This window comes from Python bivittatus, unplaced genomic scaffold (genome assembly GCF_059951505.1).
Source record: "Python bivittatus isolate LINGU-HERP-01145 unplaced genomic scaffold, Pbiv_v1 ctg000700_np1212, whole genome shotgun sequence".
NCBI lineage: Eukaryota > Metazoa > Chordata > Lepidosauria > Squamata > Pythonidae > Python > Python bivittatus.
The window spans coordinates 2,564,079-2,585,316 of NW_028277098.1; the positions used below are offsets into that span (position 1 = coordinate 2,564,079).

The following is a 21,238-nucleotide window of genomic DNA, read 5'->3' on the forward strand; positions in this document are numbered from 1 at the left end:
GTACAACAATATGAAACATACATACAAATCAGCCATGAAGTATTTACAGGAAATAAAGGTAATGGTTTTGAAATGACCTTCACAGTCCCTGAATTTGAATATTACTGAAAATCTGTGGGAAGATCTCGAACATGCAGTACATGCAAGGAGACCCAAGCATATTTCCAAAGCTGAAAAGTTCTATAAGGAAAAATGGGGGGGAAAGTCCAAAAGCAAGCATACAAAACTGGTTACAGGAAACATTTGGAAGCTATTATTTCTGCAGAAGAAAGTGTTGCAAAGTACTGGCTGAAACAGTATCTGCACCTGTCATATTCAGTGTTAATTTTGAATCTGTAAACAACTACACATAAATAGTAAATATACAATGAAAGATATCAGGTTTAACTTTGGATCAAGTAGAGGTTTGTCAGCTTCTGTTCCCTTCAGTATTCATTGAAACATGCAGTTTATCCAGAGGTACCTAAAAATGTCTATGCAACTATATATATTGCCACCCCTGGCCAAGCTGGAGATGCCACTGACATCTCTTGGTGGCTGGAGACTATGAGGGTCTGGATGGCGAAAACAGGCTTAAACTTAATCCCAGACAGAATGGCTGTGGGTTCTGAAGCCAACTGATTCTAGGGATAGTCTATTTTAGCTCTGGATAGGATGGTACTGCCTCAGAAAGGGCTGATTCACCATCTGGGAGTCCTCTTGCACTCATGGCTCCCAGCAGGTGGAGGCTATAGCCAAGTGGACTTTTATACAACTACATCTTGTACACCAGTTACAACTATTCCTGGAATGAGACGCTTTGCTAATGATCACTCATGCCCTTATTACCTCACATCTTGACTACTGAAATTTGTTCTACATGAAGTTTGGAAGCTGCAGCTATTTCAGCATGTGGTAGTCTAAGTACTAATGGTTCATGCCTAGGTTTGGCCATGGTTCAACTCTACTGCAAGGCTTGTTGTTGCTGCTGGTTAAGTTCTGGGTGCAATTCAAGGTGCTAGTTGTCTCCTGTAAAGCCCTCCATGGCTAATGGGCAGATATTTTAGACACTACCTGCTCTGGGTAGAATCTGCTCATTTAGTGAGATCAGTGGAAGAAGGCATGTTAAGGCTCCCTCTACCAAAGGAATATTATCTTCAGAGACCCCCACTGTCGAATCTTTTCAGTAATGGGACCCCTTCTTTGGAATAACCTTTACCAAAACATAATGAGGATTTCCCCTTTCCTGCCTAGTTTCCAAAAAGTCTTGAAGACTCGATTGTTCTGGAGGGCTTTTGAAGACTGGAGGGATTGGTGAACTATCCTGAAGTATAGGTAAAAATTTGATGAAGTAATGGGAGCAGTATCTTGTGGGTGTTTTCTATTTATGTTTGTGTGTGTATGTGTGTGATTTTGCATTATTTTTTAACCCTATTACTGTAAACAGGTTGTAAGCTACTCAGAGTCTTTTGGTTGAAACAACACAAAAATTGGAGTAAATACACCTACATGGAATACTTACACTGTTGTAAATAACCAGATTCACAGCTGGCAATCACTTTCTTGACCAAATTCTCAAAGTTAGCTCTCAGGCATGCCACAAAATGAGCATAGTTGCCAAGTTTAGGCTAATGTTTAAATATTTTGGACACATACAGTGGGGCAAAAAAATATTTAGTCAGCCACCAATTGTGCAAGTTCTCCCACTTAAAAAGATGAGAGAGGCCTGTAATTTTCATCATAGGTATACCTCAACTATGAGAGACAAAATGGGGAAAAAAATCCAGAAAATCACATTGTCTGATTTTTAAAGAATTTATTTGCAAATCATGGTGGAAAATAAGTATTTGGTCAATATCAAAAGTTCATCTCAATACTTTGTTATATATCCTTTGTTGGCAATGACAGAGGTCAAACGTTTTCTGTAAGTCTTCACAAGGTTTTCACACACTGTTGCTGGTATTTTGGCCCATTCCTCCATGCAGATCTCCTCTAGAGCAGTGATGTTTTGGGGCTGTCGCTGGGCAACACGGACTTTCAACTCCCTCCAAAGGTTTTCCATGGGGTTGAGATCTGGAGACTGGCTAGGCCACTCCAGGGCCTTGAAATGCTTCTTACGAAGCCACTCCTTCGTTGCCCGGGCGGTGTGTTTGGGATCATTGTCGTGCTGAAAGACCCAGCCACGTTTCATCTTCAATGCCCTTGCTGATGGAAGGAGGTGTTCACTCAAAATCTCACAATACATGGCCCCATACATTCTTTCCTTTACACGGATCAGTCGTCCTGGTCCCTTTGCAGACAAACAGCCCCAAAACATGATGTTTCCACCCCCATGCTTCACAGTAGGTATGGTGTTCTTTGGATGCAACTCAGCATTCTCTCTCCTCCAAATACAACGAGTTGAGTTTAGACCAAAATGTTCTACTTTGGTTTCATCTGACCATATGACATTCTCCCAATCCTCTTCTGGATCATCCAAATGCTCTCTAGCAAACTTCAGACGGGCCCAGACATGTACTGGCTTAAGCAGGGGACACCCCTGGCACTGCAGGATTTGAGTCCCTGGCGGCGTAGTGTGTTACTGATGGTAGCCTTTGTTACTTTGGTCCCAGCTCTCTGCAGGTCATTCGCTAGGTCCCCCCATGTGGTTCTGGGATTTTTGCTCACCGTTCTTGTGATCATTTTGACCCCACGGGGTGAGATCTTGCGTGGAGCCCCAGATCAAGGGAGATTATCAGTGGTCTTGTATGTCTTCCATTTTCTAATTATTGCTCCCACAGTTGGTTTCTTCGCACCAAGCTGCTTGCCTATTGCAGATTCAGTCTTCCCTGCCTGGTGCAGGTCTACAATTTTGTTTCTGGTGTCCTTTGACAGCTCTTTGGTCTTAACCATAATGGAGTTTGGAGTGTGACTGTTTGAGGTTGTGGACAGGGGTCTTTTATACTGACAACAAGGTCAAACAGGTGCCATTACTACAGGTAACGAGTGGAGGACAGAGGAGCCTCTTAAAGAAGTAGTTACAGGTCTGTGAGAGCCAGACATCTTGCTTGTTTGTAGGTGACCAAATACTTATTTTCCACCATGATTTGCAAATAAATTCTTTAAAAATCAGACAATGTGATTTTCTGGAATTTTTCCCCCATTTTGTCTCTCATAGTTGAGGTATACCTATGATGAAAATTACAGGCCTCTCTCATCTTTTTAAGTGGGAAAACTTGCACAATTGGTGGCTGACTAAATACTTTTTTGCCCCACTGTAATGTGAAGACAAAGATCACTGGAGAAGACCCTGATTTTTGGAAAAATCAATGGCGATAGAAAAAGAGGCCACAGAAAAGATGACTGTATGCTATTACTAAAGACAAAAGCATGACTTTATAAGAACTCAAAGAAGCAGTTCTTCCTAGACAGTCCTAGTGTGGTATTGTCAGTTGGGTAAAAAACAGAAGCAACTAAACAACTGCAACTGTTGTGGAGGCCTTCTTGGCAGCTACACGTACCTCTTTGCTCCAGAAGTTTAGGTTGGCTTTTAATTGTATTATTTATTTATATTATTTATTTTTGTTGCATAATAAAGACCTTATATAGGAAAGTGGATGCACAATCCTTCAGATAAAGGTGTAAGTAAATACTGCATAGAAACCTTGCATATGTGCCTTTGAAAGTTAGATAGCTGCCTGATGGTGAACCAGGATATTTGTGATCTGTTTGAAGATTGTCTGAATGGCTGTTCTCTGAAATATCAAGCAGAGAGCAAGGTCCTTCTACACCATTTTGCACCGATCCATATTTAGTAGCCTGCTTTGCTACCAAGCTGTGGTAAACCATTGTGCAATTTATGTCTGAATAGGAATTCAACGTACAGAAACAAGTATATATCTATATTTTCATTCATGCACATATCCCATAGGTGAAGAAACCAAGTGAGCTTTTCTATAAACCAGAAAATTACTCTGGAATGTTCTGTGAATAGTTGAATAGATTAGAAAGAGATCTCTAGGTAGGAGATGAAGTTAGATTATAAATGTTTGTCATCTCCCTGCTCCAATTGTATTTTAGTTATTTGAAAGATAGTGATAATATTTTAACAACAACTGTCTACCTGAAGGATTAAAGCATTTCACATTAATAAATGATGTTATTCATGCAGCTCAGAATCTTACCCTCTTTCCTTTGTGGCAGATAGGAAGGTGGCCTTGAGTACTTCCAAAATCAATATGCCACCTCCAATCTCTTTATAAAAATGTATCATTTTAACAGTAGTATTACTGTATTAATTAATATAGTACTACTAATTACTACTACTACTAATTACTGTAGTATTGCATTTTTTTTTATTTTAAGATTGTTTGTCACTTTAGGACAGAAGTCAGCCTGCAAATGAACCGTAGTAAAAAGGAATTATGCACTGAGTAGAACCAACGCCCCAAGGGGATTTAGAGACCAGTATAAGCCTACCCAAGTGGTGCCTCTGCCCATGAGATACAGTTATGATGGTGTTACCTGGTCACAGTGCTGAAGAATGGGTCTAGTGCTTCCTGTCCAGTTGTTTCACCCATTACCATGACCTGTGTTATTCTTCTATTTTGGTCTGTGATGGCTGTTTGAGGTGATACCTTAGAAGTAGCTTTGGTAATGAAACAGCCATTGTTGTTGCTTGGCCCAGTATATCAGTGACTGGTGAACTGTGTCATCACTGTACTTGCAGACATAAGGGCTGGGAGGAAATGGGAAGTGGGTATGTGCTTTGGCTATTTTTCTGGGTTGGACAAACAAAAAGATATCCTCTTACCTACACAAAAGTATGGATTTTCTCTAGCCCACTTAGTTAATGTAAAATATCCCTTTTTATTATCCGGGTTTTATTAACCGCAGATAAAAAGGACTTGGAAAAGGTACTTTACACATCCACAAAAACCAATCTGCCATTTTGTGCAGGTATAAACTAACAATAACAACAAAAAAAAGAGAAAACCACCTAAAGTCTTTGTATGTACTGTATTTGATGCCTGCAAATGAACAAAACTGCATGTAATGGAACTGTAGATAATGAGGGCTACCTATATATTAGAAATGTTTTCCTATCCATTAGACTCTAGAGCAATTGACAATCTGCTTCTTCTTAACCATAACTGTCAACATCATGCTTTACAATTCTATAGTCTCAGTTTCTGGAGAGAAACAGACATTTGTGATAGCAGACAAACTCGGTTAAGATGTGACATCAGCAACTGAAGCAACATCTACTGATTTCAACTCACAGTAAAAAAAGAAGAAGAAGAAGCAACTCCCCCTCCAAGATTTTAAAGATTAAAAAAAAAACCAAAAAAAAAAAACCTGGCAACCAGTGGAGCTAATAAAGGATTCTGCTGCTGTAGTCTTTCCAGCTGATTTTTTTTTTTTTGATTTTCCAAAGGCAACCACATAAAACACATCATAGGAAATCAAATTAAAAGATACCACAGTATGCATGATAATGTCCAAGTCTAGCTTTGATGGTAGCTTTTATTAAACTTGTCAGTTTTAATTTAGTTAATAGCAATGTGTATGTGTGTGTGCTTGGTGAGGAATGTTATTTATCAGGACCATAATACATTGTTTAACTTTTTCTTTCCCTGCCTCAAGCTTGATGAAAATCAGGAACTGCTAAGAGGGGTGTGTGTGTATGTGTATTGTCAAGATTTCAAGATTTTACTCAGAGAAAAAAATAGGCTGTCATGGAATGTCATTCTGATTAAAACATCACATGGAGCAACTCCTGTTAAATGAAGTTACTATTACATTTTTTTAATTAGGTGTTCAGCACAATCTTAAGATTAGCTCTTATTTTCCAGGAAAGGGTAAACTTAGCACACAAAACTGTCTACTTGGCCTAAGGTACTGGAAAACAATGCCAGGTCAGGCGAAGCTGCACAATTGTGAGCTGCTCTTCAAAGGGGAACGTGAACTTATCAAGAGCCAACATCTCTTCCAAATTTGGGTGAACAAAATGAATTACCTAAAGACCAAGTCACTTTCATGCATGCTAAAATCTCCTTGACGACATCAACAGTGGGACAAAAAAAGAAATGAGTGGATCTTACAAGTTTCTTTTTTAAAACGTTGGTCTGTCTTTAGGCCTGGAGAAGCAAACTGGTCTTCCTCTGAAGGAACAACCAACCAACAGAGGGCAACATGCCCATATGGAATTGTTTTGGCTACTTTTCTCTTGGAAAATATGGCAGATATTCTAAGAATGATCTTTTAAATTCAGGACTGAGCCTCAAAAATTCACCATGACAGCATACATTTAAAAATGCTTCTCAGTCCAGAAAGAATTTGTTTTTAGATACCCAAAATATACAGTATATACTTTCAGCATCTTTCATACATATAACTTCACCAAGCAATGCTTTTTGGGGAAATATAAACATGGAGTCCCAATAATACCCTAATGAAACAATTGGTTTCTGTTGCCAAATAAATACATTTCAATAGTCTGTCATAGCACTAGCTACAAGTTGGTGGATGCTAGTAATCAGTAAGACAGAAAAGCAAGTAGAGTAATACACATAATACCAAACAGCTTCTGAACATCTTACTAGAGATGCTAACCTGCTCAAAACTACTCTCAATACATATGCTTTTCCTATCCTGTAGGTAGGAGCTTTGTGATTGTATTGCTTGTCATCTTTCACCACCATGTATCCTAATACGTTCTTTATTGTATTGTAATATTCAATTAGCAGATTTATAGCTCTTCGTAGCACTTCACATAGGTTATCTTGATGGTCCTTGGAAATCCCCATAGCATAGGCTAGTATTCTTTCCATATTCCATGTGTCTGTCTGAAGAAATTAAGATCAGGATGACATTGCTGAGCTCCATGGGCATGAATTACAGCTAAAGAAGCTCTCAGATTAATATCTTCCTTCACTCTAAATAAGGCTACAGGAGGAGTTATGCTGCCAGGTAAGGTAAGTGCACAATGGTGGGCTCTGCTCCTTGCTAAATTGTTTAGGTATATAAATGTAGCCTGAAGTAGGTAGAAGGTCCTAACAATCACAGGTTGATCTCAGAGAAAGCTGAGGATTGGCTAGTTAATACTTGGATGGGAGACTTGCAGGAAATCCTGCGGCTATAGGCTTGACAGGGAACTTGAAAAAAACAAACACCTAGAAGGAGGTAATGGCAAGCCATTTCTGTACCACTGCCAAGAACTGTTGTGTTCTGGTTGAAGAATAAAGAGTTGCTTATTGTGGTATTTTGAGTCTGAGCTTGCTATTTCAGAGCCTATCTTTTAAGAACCTATTTTCTAATTAAATTACTGCATGTATTTTCAGAGACAATCCAAACAATGAATTTGCTTGCTTAAAGAATGACTTATTTTGGATTTTGGACTCAGGCTGTGTTCGGGATTTATGGTCTGATTCCAAAGTATTCAGGCTTCAATTTTTGCCTGAGGATCTGAAATCAACATTAATCTTAGCGTAGGCTTAAATATTTGTCATAGAACATAATGAGATTGCAGTCAAAAAGAAAAAAAAGGCAAAGGATATCAATTTGTTTTAATATAAACCTCATTTTAAAGTCTTTAGGTAGGCTAAAAAATACATACCTATTTCAAATATTTAAAAAGGGAAGTATGCTTTTAAGTTGACCGTTATTCCTGATGACTGCATCCTAGTTCTTGTGTGATGCTATAACAGGTTTTGAGATGGGCATTTACCTTCATCACTTTAGCATATTTTAAAAAAATACTAAAGGAATAAAAAGAAATGTATTGGTAGATGTCCCATCCCCACACACAAAGACTAGCAGGACTGACTTACTCCATTGCTCTCAATTAACATTATGCTGGACAAGGTAATATACTGTAGATACAGGAGATAAGTCCTGATAGGTTACTGTCATAAGACATTTACCATCTATATTTCAGCAATGAAGAAGATAACGTTCTGCATGTGATATACTGTATATCACAAAACTGAATGGAATAGTTTCACAGTACAGTTGTGCTACAGGCTTATTTATACAAATATTCAAGACACGGCTACCAAAGTATACACACACACTAAATACTTCCACAAATATAAATACTTTATATCTGATTTGAAATACAGGTAGTTCCCAGTTTAAGAACAAGTTCCGTTCCCAAGGTCTGTCCTTAAGTTGAATTTGTACGTAAGCCAGAACAGTATTATTGTATGATACTGTATAAGTAGTATTGTGTAACAAACTTGAACCATTGTGTATTTAACTTGAATAATTGTGTATTTAACTCAAATTTTGCTACAATAGGCTCTGTTCCTAACTGTGGGCCATCCATAAACGGGGCATTCTTAACCTGTACCAAAAAAGTGGTGAACCTTTAGGGGAAAGAAAATGTTTATAAAATGTATCTCATCTCTTTGTAAGCACCCCCAAGAACAGAATTTAAAAGCTCATAGTTGCTCTTTTGTGGTATACAGAAAGCATTATCATGAATGCAATACAGTATAAAGGGGGTCATATGTATAGCCCAAGATCTGAGTGGCTTATGGCGAGATACATAGGTGAAGAAGTGATCCTCATACTGTACTGGCAAATCTTCTGCAATGCCATATACTTCAGGAAGGACTCCTGGAAAATATTATTATTCTGTTCAAGAAGTTAATGAGATGATGGCACTACTTCAGTGACTTCATAGTGACTAGATATGCGTTTCCATTGTATAAGCAATGTAGCTTTTTACCACTTCTGAAAGCCTGCTAGTTTAGGAACATGAGATTCAGAGGTTATTCTGAGCAAGCATCAGAACCTAAAGGCAAACATCCAACCAAATATACAATGATAGAAAAGGCTGTGGTTTTAAATGATACTATCAAAGCTGTGAGAATGGACAGGTCCCTTTTAAGGTACAATTACAGCAATTTCTTCTCAAAATTATGAACCATATGGAGTATGTGGGGGTCCATTTAGCTTTTAAATCACATTGGCATAAGATTGATGAGGAAGTTTGTTGGCACAGTATGTCCTCTATCCTACATAAGTTGATTCAAAATGACTTCTTCCAAAGTTATCTCTACTTGGAAAACCTACCTCTAGGCGAGTAACTGGAAAATCAGTACTGGCAGTTTTATTCAACACTGATTAGTAGTAGGTGTGAAAAGTTTGATTTCTAAAATCTGAAGCAGAGATTCAATCAGAGATACCATGGTAGTCATTTTATCAGATGTCCTCTGTACATTCAAGATAGAGACAGGTCAGTCTGTAGTGAAAGTAACATATGCTGAATATACTCAAAACTGGTTATATTCATTTGTGTGTTTAGGAAATCCTACCACTATCCCAAAAGAAATTCTGCCACAACAGTGTTATGGAACTGAGCCCCATCTTAAGCTTAGGCAATTTTGTTCCCCTTGTTCTCTGTTACAGTTGTCCAAGTTCCAATTAAATGTCTTAACAAGTATTGTAATTGTGAACAGGTAGGAAATAACAGGAACAGTTGCTTTTGAGTATGTAGATATCATAGTCCCAAAATATTTGCAGTTGTGAAATGAATAAGTTTATTCGCTGTTGAAAGGATGATCCAATTTCCTAAATTGGATGCTGAGGGAAAACTACCATAAAAATATGGATTGCAGTCAACCAGAAAATCTTGGCAAGCCCTCTGTAAATATTTAATTATTGCCAAAAGCAACATCAACAATCCCATTAGTCAATGCTACTGACCAATTAATTAATTGAATGCAGTTAGGAGTGCAACTCAGATTATGGAAAGCCAGCCTTTTGACCCTATAGTGTTGATATAATACAGTCCTATGCTTGTCTATTCAAGAGGTAGGTTCTACTAAGGTCAATTGCACTTATTTCTATGTACCTATGTGTGTGACACAAAGGAGAAGGTAAACATTGTCTGCCATCCTGTCATATGATCTCCCATTTATACAAACTGTACTTGGGGATATCAGGAATCTGGGAAACAGCTGAGAGAAATCTGATAGTTTCATAGACAGATAGACTGTTAAATAGACTAAGAAACTGGCAGAAAAGGGTGAAAGTTGAGTTGAAGCTGGAGAAAAGAGAAGAACTAGAAGGAACTTCTAACAAGCAAAAATGTAGTTAGGTAGTCTCATGCTGCTGGAGAGATGCAAGTTCCTGAGGGATTCAAGACTATCAAAGAAGAATTGGCATAGGGTTTGCTATTCAAGGAGAATAATGCAGGAGGGGATCTGTGTAGCCTATGCAGATATCCAAAAAGAGTGGAAGAAAGAAGGCCCAAACTTTGCTAACTGCTTGGTTGCCAGCTAAGTTTCACTGAAGCCCTTGATTGACTCTTTAGGGAATTTATTAGCAACTGCATTTTAGGATAGGCAGCAGAAACAGTTCTATGGTCAGCAGATACACAGTTGTAGCGCAGTTAGGTGATAGTCATAAAGTAACTATTTTCTAACCTCCTTTGTGGACAGACAGTGGAGGGAAGCAAAGTGGGGGGAACTGTAAGTCTGACTGACACTAGCTGAATACTGCTTTTTAGTTAAACTAATATCATTTTATCCTTGTTAAGGTAAGAATAGAGAAAAAAAATCAGAATGGTTCAAGCTCACTTGCTGTATTTTGTCTGATCTATCCTGGAAGTTCCACATACTATTTCAGAATTGTCTGAAATCTATGGTAGTCTACTCACATATAATCCCTACTCAGTTTAACAGGACTAAAGCTGTTCCGCCTGTAAGATTGCAAGTGAAGAGTTAAAATATATTTGAGGTTAGAGTGTTGTGTGTGTGTGTGTGTGTGTGTGAGTGTTCCTGAGTGTGGGAATCTGTTATGACCAATGATTAACAAAGCAGCTTTTATAAGATAAATGAGATTTATTTATACAAAATACATGATAGAGTTAGGCAAAGCCTAGTACCTAGCTAGCTGCATCCTACTAGGATGGGATTCCAAGAGCATGAGCTCTGTGTATGTGTGCCTAGGAAGAAAGGCAGGAGGAAGTGACCTCAGATTAGCAATCTCTTAGACAAAGAATAGGCAAAGTGATAAACAAAGAGGGCAACACAGAGAGTAAATCCTTAACTCTCTATCTGTAGTCAGTAGGTCATAAGGTGCCAAAGAGTCAGTTCTATTGGCTTTGGACCTCCAGCAAAATGCAGACAGATACTTCCCTTAGTTTTTCTTTTTTAAAAGGATTCTATTCCAGAGCTTCCTCAGGGCAATTTTGTATTACCTGAATACGGTACAGGCTAGTGAATGTGTTGTGAGTTCTAAATTTTACACTGATTTTCTTGCTACACAAATCATAAAATATTCTCAGCAGATTTTTTAGCCTTGCTCTTGAACAAAGAGGACTAATGAGCACACTGAACATTGGTTCAGCCTATTCTCCTTACTTCTACTGGACTCCATAACCTAAATCTATTCCTTTGACTACTATGACTACTACAAGAACTGCCTTCTCCAGCTGCACAAAAATTAACACAAGTGAAGACAGACATAACCTTGTTAGTGTGATGGAAGTGATTTCTCTCTGCACTGAAGTAATATGCTTTGGAATGTGTTCAAACCATTTCATTTTCACATAAATGTTATATGTCTGTCTTCATCCAAGAAAGCAGAATGCTTTGAAGTTTGATCCTCTCAATTCAGGCATAGTTTCTGTAGAAAGTTGGAAATGGCAAAGCATCTCTCACGCAACTGTAAAATAAAAATTGTTTCTGTAACCGTAGAGCAACAGAGTAGGTTAAGCTAACAATTTTTTTTATATGTATTGCCTCTGCCCTCATCTTTAGTTGGCCATCTTGCTGGTTCTAAATTGGCCAACTGTGTGGACTTTTTAGAATTTGGTTCAGATTTGCCTTGAAATCCCAGAATGTCTACATTTATTGAAATATATAATTATTCCAATTATAATATTTGGGTTTTTACAAGTTCTGGATTATTTTACTGGAGACTGGACTGGCAAAAGACATACAAGGGAAAAGAATTCTGGAATAGGCCAGAGACAAGTTCTCAGTTCCAGTGAACTCTTCTTTAACTGTTAACACTTTCTATATTCAAATAGTGGCTGAATAATTAGAAAAATTATTAGAATGTAAGAAGAAGGAGAAATCTTTATTGTGGTCAAAGACCAGTACATAATAAAACTCAATAGTATAAAACCGGTTTCATATATAGAAAAAAATGAACAAATAGTAAAATTAACTGGGAATATCAGCCAATTGGCTGCACATTTTGCATATGACATAGCAGAATTTAGATAAATTTAGAATAATGGAGTCATGAATATCCAAAAATAAACAGTTTAAGTAGAATTGATTAGAATGACCAGGAAATTTGTTTATCAACTATCAACTCTGACCATGTGCCAGCATAAAACAGGCAATATAATAAAATGCATTTAACAGTTCTGAAAGCCCCATTACCACATGGGTAAAACCTTAGCCCAAATAGGATAACTTTGTATGCCCCTTCTAGGACTACAGTAGGAATGGCATCAAACTGAATCAAGGAGAATGCCCTCCTATATTGAGGGATTCTAATTTGACTTAGGTAGCTAGCAGGTCTAAGGAGGGTAAACAAGTTGATCAGGAGTATATTCTTGGGAAGAGATGCCAGGTCTAATTGGATAATCTTCTGCCGAATGTGCAAAGTTTGATTAATGAAAATCCAAAGAACTCCCATTTTTTTGCCTATTGCTTTGGGCCAGGATGACACACAGTTGTCATTAAGAATTTGAGATATCAGACCTACAGAGCAAAGTATATTTTGTCCCAATGTATGAAAATGTGCGACAGGGGATTGGTCAAAATCCTACTAGTGCTAACCTCATGGCAGAGAACTGTGTTTGAAACACAGCAGGGGACTTGAAATATAGTCTCAAGAAATTTGGTGTGAACTCTTTCTAGAGGACCAAAAGAACTATATAGGCCTAACTGGGCATCAAATAATAGCTGTGCACTCTAACTTTAGCTGATTACACTTGGAATGCAGCTGGGATAAATAAAGCCCTTTTACTATAGACAAATGATTGCAATGCTGCAGCAGCTTTCTGGACGTTTTGTGCTACATAGCCTTTATGCATTCTGCATGAGGCGTGGCATGGAAACTATGCCTAGGTAGTTAAAAGATTTAATATGCTGAATAGGATGATTATTTAAAGCCCAAACATGTATTTCCATTTTGCAAAAACTACCATTGTGGTCTTGTTATTGTTGATTTCCAGAGCTTCAGAATGGACCGATGCTCACAGTGCCCCCTCTTAAGCCAGGCAGAATCTGGGAAAGTATTACTGGGTCATCCACATATAATAGGGTTCAAATATGTTTCTCTTCTGGTTTCAGTGGCACTAGCTTTATCATGGGAACTAGTGGATTCAAATAGTAGTTAAGCAATTGAATATTTCTTGTGATCATTAAAGCTGATTAAAATTTCCTTAATCTCAAAATTTTAAAAAAAAATCTTGTATGAGTTCAGTAAGAATATGAGACTGGTTAATTCTGTACTGAGCAGATTAGTCACAAACTAGCTTTATAATTCAATTCCAAATACTTTATGAATAGCTTGGGTCATCACCTAGAACTTTTCTGTACATACTGAAATTTATTTATTTTATCTTATTCATTCATTCATTCATTCATTCATTCAAATCTGTTATAGCTGTCCATCTCCAATAGACTCTGGGTGAAACCAAAACAGATATAACATAAAACCACACAGACAGCCTAGACTAAAATGATCCTAAAAGCAACACACATCAAACAAAACAGGCCCCCCCAAAATACAATAATACATTAACACCAAGCCTGGGACCAAAGCCAGATTTTAAGAATTTTCTGGAACCCTAAGAGAGAGGGCACTGTGCTTATCTCTGGGTGAATGCTGTCCCAGAGGGTGGGAACCACAACAGAGAAGGCACACTTCCTTGGTCCCACAAGATTTAATGGGGTGTCCTGGACAACACTCACTCTGCCTGAACATACCAGGTGGGCAAGAGCTGTTGGAGACAAGTGGTCCCTCAGATATCCAGGCCTTATGCCATGAAGAGCTTTAAAGATAATAACCAGCACCTTGAATTACACTCAGAAGCTGACTGGCAACCAATGCAGCTGGTGTGGCAGTGGTGACACATGGGTATACTGGAAGGTGCCCATTACTGCTTGCACCGCTGCATTTTGAACCAGCTGTATCTTCCAGGTGGTCTTCAAGGGCAGTCCCGTGTAGAGTACATTGCAAAATCCAGTTGTGTGGTGACCAGGGCATGAATAACTGTCTGAAGGGCCTCCCGATCAAGGAAAGGGTGCAACTGGCATTCCAGGTGAACCTGTGCAATTGCTGTCTTAGCCACAGTTGTCACCTGCTCTTGTAGCAGTAGCTGCGAGTCCAGAAGGATCCCCAAGTTTTGCACCAGTCACGAATGGGAAAGTGCAGCCCCATCCAAAACCAACAATGCTAACATCCCTGAACCTGGAGGGGCCAAACAGCCACAGCCACTCAGTCTTGTCAGAATTGAGCCAAAGTCTATTCCACCCTATTCAGACCTGAGCAGCCTCCAGACATTGAGTCAATACATTGACAGCTTCACCTGTGCAGCTTGGGGTTGAGATGTAAAGGTGGGTTGCATCAGCATACTGATGATACTGATCCCCGAACCAATAGGTTCAGGGCAGTAGAAATAACCTTGAGGAACAGGAGGAAGAGCAGCAACCAAAACAATGGTCAGATAAAAGAAATCTGAGTCTGTGACAGAAATGTAATTTGAAAAAGCATCTCAGACATGACTCTCCCTGGTTCTCATGAAGATAAAGGGAGGGAAGGAGGAAGTGCATTCAGACTTACAAGATTCTGTTACTGTAACTTTATTATAAAAGTAGTATTACCTTTCATAACTCTGGTTCCCTACTCTGGTATACCTTGAAGGGCTGACATCTGGTGAATGACCTCACCCAGTGGATTCATGTAGGTATTAAACAGGAGAGGGGAGAGCATCAAGCCCTGAGACACCCCAGACGTGAGGAACCACGGACATGACCTCTCCCCTCCATCAACACCAACTGGAACTGACCGCCAAGGAAGGAAGTGAACTATTGGAGCACAATGCCTCCCACTCCTAACCCCCACAGCTAGTCCAGAAGGATACTGTGGTCAACAGTATCAAAAGCTACTGAGAGATCAAGGAGCACTAGGATGGATGTATCACCCCCATCCTGGCTCTGCCAAAGGTTATTCACAAGCATGATGAGTGTTATCTTCATACTGTACCCTGGTCTGAAACCAGACTGAAATGGGTTCAGGTAATCCATTTCCTCCAAGATCCTCTGTAGCTGTCATCTGACCACTTTTTCCACAACCTTCCCCAAAAAGGGAAGATTGGAAACTGGCTGATAATTACCCAACAGAGAGAAATCCAGTGACAACCTCCTGAGGAGGGGATATACTACCACCTCCTTCAAGGCTGGTGGGAACATCCCCTCTCTTAAGAAGTCTGAAAGTGTTGTGTGGACTCAGCACTGTGGTCACCTTCTGGGCTGCCTTAATAACTAAGGAGGGGTCAGGACCTAACAAACAGGTGGCCAAACTAATAGGAGGACCTTGTCTGCTTTCTCAGGTGTAACAGAATCAAACTCAGTCCAGATAATATCACAAGACTGTAAAACGGACTCATAGTTTCTGCAAGTTGCATTTTAAAGGATATGGAAGGTTGATTATGCATTGACCTATGGATTGGTCATTTTTAGTAGTGAACAAGAACACCAGTAGTGGAGTAGGTAAAGCTGAAGAGTGGTGATTATTTCAGCAGAAAGGCATACACATACTATTTATTCAGCAGTGATTTGGCTTGGCCTTGGTAGGTTTGTCATCATCCTCAAACCTGTATTTTTTTTCTCTCTCTCTCATGGAGTTTACTTTGAAGAGGAGCAGACTTACAGCATTATTTGGTTTGAGTTAGCAAAACTCCACCTAACAGGGGCACTTACCAGTTCAAGGCTATGATATAACTGGTATTCCTAACTGCCAGGGTAGCACTGCCATTTGTAAAAGCATATTCATTGATATGCTTAAATGGCAGATAAACATGGGGGGAAAAAACTTCCTACCTTGGGTGTAAGAGTAGGGCAATACTCTGTTGGCAAACCACCCCAGCACTGGACACAGCAAGAGGCTCCTGAATCCTCCATGAACTTATAGTCCTGACATATCTGGAAGATAAGTTGTAGTGCTAGGTTATACTACAGGTAAAACATTTGAAGTGGCTGCACTTTTGAGTGCATTCATCTCAAGAGATCTGAAGGTGATTTGTCTAGATCAGTGTTTCTCAACCTTGATAACTTTAAGATGTGTGGACTTCATTCTGAGAGTTGAAGTCCACACATTTTAAAGTTGCCAAGGTTGAGAAACACTGGTCTAGGCTATTCCATATTCCAGTAGTGTATGTTACCAAAATTTGGAAAAGTTTGTTTAAATGTGGTCTACATTATGAATAATATTTTCTTTGTTTTACCATTGCTCCCTGTTTATATACAGTAGCTTGCCCTGCTAGTTGGGCAGGGTGTGGTTTTCTCCTTGGTAGTTCCTTGATTAGGGTATTGTGTTCTGCTTGATTGTTTGTCTGGTGTTAATCCCTGCTTATCTGGGTGTTGTTTGCTGGAGAGAATGTGTTCTGGTCTTTTTGTTTCCTTCTTAGCATTGTTATTGTCTCTTTTGAATGGTGTGTAAATATGGTTTATTTTTATGGGTCTATTGATGGCTGATTTGTCTGAATGACAAGCTTCCAGGAATTCCCTAGCATTTTTGGATTTAGCTTGATTTAGGATGCTCACAGATTCCCATTTGAAACTATGGTTAAGTCTGTCCATGTGTTGTGAGATTAAGGAGTTTTCATTGTGTCTTCTGACTGCTAGTTGGTGTTCATGGATGCACTCTGCTAGTCTTCTGCCTGTCATAGGGGCTGTTACAGTCCTTAGACTGTGTGTTGTAGATGACTCCTGTTTTTCCTTCTTAAGCTATTGGGTCTTTTGTTGACAGCTTTGGAACAGAATGAGTGGGAAAATGACCTCATTAAACCTAGGGATACCACCTTTGTAGTTTAGAAGGACCTTATGATTCTTCTCTGCACTTTATTTCTAGAGCAATATTTTGTTCACGTCTTTACTAGTAGGAAAAACTGGAGAGTACATTTCCTGCTTGGTTACAATTTGGGCATATGCTCCTCTTGATTTGTTTGCTCCTTGGGAGGTAAACCAGGGGTGCGGTTGATGAAAAAAATCATTAGATTATTATTCACTTATGAATAGTATGTGCCTATTTATGGCTATGTATATCCTGTTATTTCTCTTTGATTCTATATGCAAAATATCTGCCCTACATCACTTTTTCCCTCAAATTCCTGCTGAGCTGTCTGCTTCATACCTTCATGGGGATGCTTTTTAATTAATTGTTGCTCTCTTTTTTCAGTCAAACTTTGTGCCCTGACAAGTGAAGTCATCAATGGTGAAATGCAATTTTATGCTAGAGCCAAACATTTTTACAGAGAAGTGTCAGCATGAGAAGACAGTATGATGGGAGATTTTGTTGAAGTATCCAATGGAGATATTCAGTCATCTAGGGGTTTTCTAAAGAATTTTGTAGGGGTAAGTTATCTACATGGGTTATCTTTCTTTACATTTCTCATATGTTGTAATAATCAAGCATTTGGGTTTCAGATTACTCTTGGACAAGAGCAAACTGGAGATTATTTTATCATGTCATGGAGTAAAAATGGGAGAAAAATTCTTCTCAAATTTTAAATTTGCATGTGAAAGTTTGCAAGTTCAAAAGAGAATCCAATCTGTGCAAATGAGAATAATTCAACCATTTACACAGTGTAATCTAGCTTTTAGAATCATGCAATTTATGAATAACTATGAAAACACCATTAATAATGTAATGTTCTGTTGCTCAGAGGTCAGGAGGGGCAGCCAACCGGGAGAATGATTCCATTACAGCTTTTCTTTGGCTTTGAAGCTACAGCCTATTTCAGCAAAGCACACTGAGCCACCGACTACTGTCAACAAGAAATGTAAGCTCAATCTTCATGGCATTGATTAGTTGTCTAGTTAAACACTGAGAATATTGTTGATGAGCCACACTGGAAAGCTATATCTCAACCATCCATTTGCTTTAGTTATGTATTTTATTACAAATCTAAGTTAACTTTCTGCTAAAAATTAGCTCTCAAAGCAATATATACAGTCAGTCATAGAAACTAAATAAACTCCAAAAGCCAATGGGTTTGATGCTGGAGAAGGAAGGGTTGATATTCCTGTTTCTGTTTACCATGTTCTAAATAAAAATCATGTTCTCCTACATGAGATTTTCTAATACAAAAACAATACGGATCTATCTCAAGCCACATAAAAAATGATAGCCAGTCCATGAGGGGGGGGGAAATCAACATTGGAGATGCAAGTTGAGATCTAACAGCTTTAATCTTTTCAGAATTGGAAGGAGGCAGACATTATTCTTGGTCTCTAAATGGTAGCTGTGACAACTCTTAACACTGGCCAATGCATTCAGTGTACATTCTTTACCACGAGGCTACTAAGGTACATGTACTACTGTTGAAACACTGGCTCAATTTCATTAACTTTCTTTGTCTCAATCCCTTGTTTTGTGTTATTTTTGTCATCTTGCCTAATGAAGATTTCTGTACATACTTTGGTGTCAGTTTGTTTAGTCCTAATAAATATAGTGTCCTGCTATGAATGTTGGTTCTGTTTAAAGATTATTGAGGTATATGGAAGATTTGAATAATGACAGTCTTTGTCTTATTCCTTTTTACAGGGGCCTGGAGGAGCTGGCACTGACCTTGCTCTTGATTGTGGCTCTGGAATAGGAAGAGTTAGCAAACATGTTCTCCTTCCCATGTTCAAACATGTGAAGCTTGTGGACATGATGGGGTATTTTCTAGCAGAGGATCAAAACTTATGAACCTGTATCAGGTCAGAAAGAAAGAGTTGACATGTATTATTGCTGTAGCCTGTAGGAATTCACACTAATTCCTAGAAAATATGATGTCATCTGGATTCAGTGTCATTTCTTATAACTGCAATACCATGTCAAAATATATGAGCAAGAGAAGTGATAGGGAGGGCATGGAATTGGTCTTATTGGCAAGTGATAAGATTACTTTGTACCCAAAATAGCTATGGCCTGAAATTCTATTCACAGTCTTTCTTTCCTTATTACGTGCCCCACTGACAGAAGAAAGATGCTTTGTCACAGGTAATAATTATATTACATGGAAGAATTATTTTCAGCTTCCTCTCCCTCTTTTAAGCTAGAATCAACAATGGATTCAACTGCAGAGCTATCATAAGCCACTCTTAAAGCCACCTCACTGAAACTTGCAGGATAGGGTGATATTGTAGGACTGCATCTGCATTTGCAGGCCATGTTTTAAATCTGAAGAGTCAAAGATACCATTTCACATGAGCTAAGATTTAAGGGCATTTGTCACTGCCTTTTATTTGCTGGGAAACACCACAATGAAATGACAGTTTGGGGGAAGAATGCACATAAAGCATACCACTGGAATGCAAAATCTCCTTGGATTTGGAAAGATCTACCAGGAGAATCCTAAATGCTATGTCCTATGACTAGATGAAAATGTTTTACATTCCATGCCGGTCACATTTATTCAACCACAAATTTGTTCCATCCTGTTTCTACAATTGTTCATGAATGCTTTTTCTAAAAGCCTGCATAAAGGATGCATATGCATTTTCATGCACATTTTGAATGCAAGTTCCCTGATATACTTGACGTTTGGTTTTGTTTTGATAAGAAGTTTCCCCTTATAAGGTTTTCTTAATATTAAAATATAAGTGAACCATCCCACACAATTTCTCCCATCACTAATATTTTTTTCAAATCTTAAACTTGGTGCTTCCAGACTGAGAGTCTTCTGATTGGCAGCACTAGAAACCCTCAGTCTGGAAGCACCAAGTTTAAGCTATTCATCTTTTGCTTTGTAACTGATTATTTGTAGTAAGAAATAAGGTATTAGGAGTAATAAAATATGTAAAGATTATGACTGGAACTTGTCTTCAAAGCACCCATTATATTCCATGAATGAGGTGATTGCTTCATAAAATACTTGTCTGGACATACTGACAAGCTTTGAATTCCATTCACACCATAATATTCCTCATTTATTTAATCCTATGTTCAGTGCCAAAATAATAATTTTAGAGGAACGTGAATATGGTGACCTCATAGGTAAATCTCTATGCAAGAACTCAGTGGGAATAAAAATGTGTCTGCCATTTTCTTTCATATGATTTATTAATGGAAATAAATAATTGTATCTGGATGCAATTGATTAATTGCCTGATGATATACTGTATTTGCTTTAAATACTTATAGTAATACTACCAAAGTATTGGTCTTTCTTTTAGAGACCACAGGTCAAGCTTGCTCATGTCAAAATAACTTTGCATTTCTGTGCTCCCTACCACTAACTGTTTCCTAGTGCTAGCAACTGTCCACAGTTTCTTCTTCTGTAGCAACAAAGTTTGCAGTTCATGATGTACATGTATAGACATATGTATGGTGCAAATGGACTAGCTAGTGTGCATGAGTAGTAACATGCATGAACACAGTTAATCTCATTATTTTATGTCTTGCTGGAAATCTGACAGATAAGGATTTGCTGAGGTTTTTTATCTGCTGCCAGAATGGCTTGAAGGATAATGGCATTATCAGGAGGTCTGTGTCCTGGATTCATTGGACAGTAGTGTAACTGAGACGTGAACATTCTCAGAAGTCTCATTGCCAAGAGTGGACTCACCATCTTGGATCAAAAAAAGCAGGAGAACTTTCCTGAGCAGCGTGTGCCAGTCTGGATGATAGCAATGCAGAAGAATTTCACCCATCCCAGAAAAGGGATGTTACACTTAGGAAAACTCCCAACCATTCCTGAATAAGACTAGAACTGAGCAGAAGGAAAGAAAGAAAAGAAAATTAGAAATGGCCCACATTAACTTCTGTAGCCTGGCTGGGGAGTTCTGGGAGTTGAAGTCCATACATCTTGAAGTTGCTGAGGTTGAAAAACAACTGCCTTAACCTGCTCTGATGTATCTGTTCTGGCTCACTGCCAAATGGTGCTATCCTAATTTTGCCCTTGGGCTCTGCTGTCTCCCTCTTCTGCATGTCACTAGTCCAATCACAGGACTGCAGCAGATTTGCCTGGAGAACCATCTACCATTGCTTCCTCTCTTCTCCTCTCCCCCCCCCCCCCCACATTCTGCCATGAAGA

The 21,238-nt window shown here is 38.7% G+C and overlaps 1 protein-coding gene across 1 annotated transcript; it reads left to right on the forward strand.

Moving 5' to 3' along the window:
- The first annotated feature begins 8,885 nt into the window (after positions 1-8,885).
- NTMT2 (N-terminal Xaa-Pro-Lys N-methyltransferase 2) lies at positions 8,886-20,906 on the forward strand. Its single transcript, XM_007432543.2, is given in 7 exon segments — positions 8,886-9,045; positions 17,395-17,570; positions 18,763-18,906; positions 18,908-19,010; positions 20,583-20,681; positions 20,684-20,722; positions 20,725-20,906. Coding segments are annotated over 7 exon segments (903 nt in total).
- Positions 20,907-21,238: the final 332 nt, after the last annotated feature.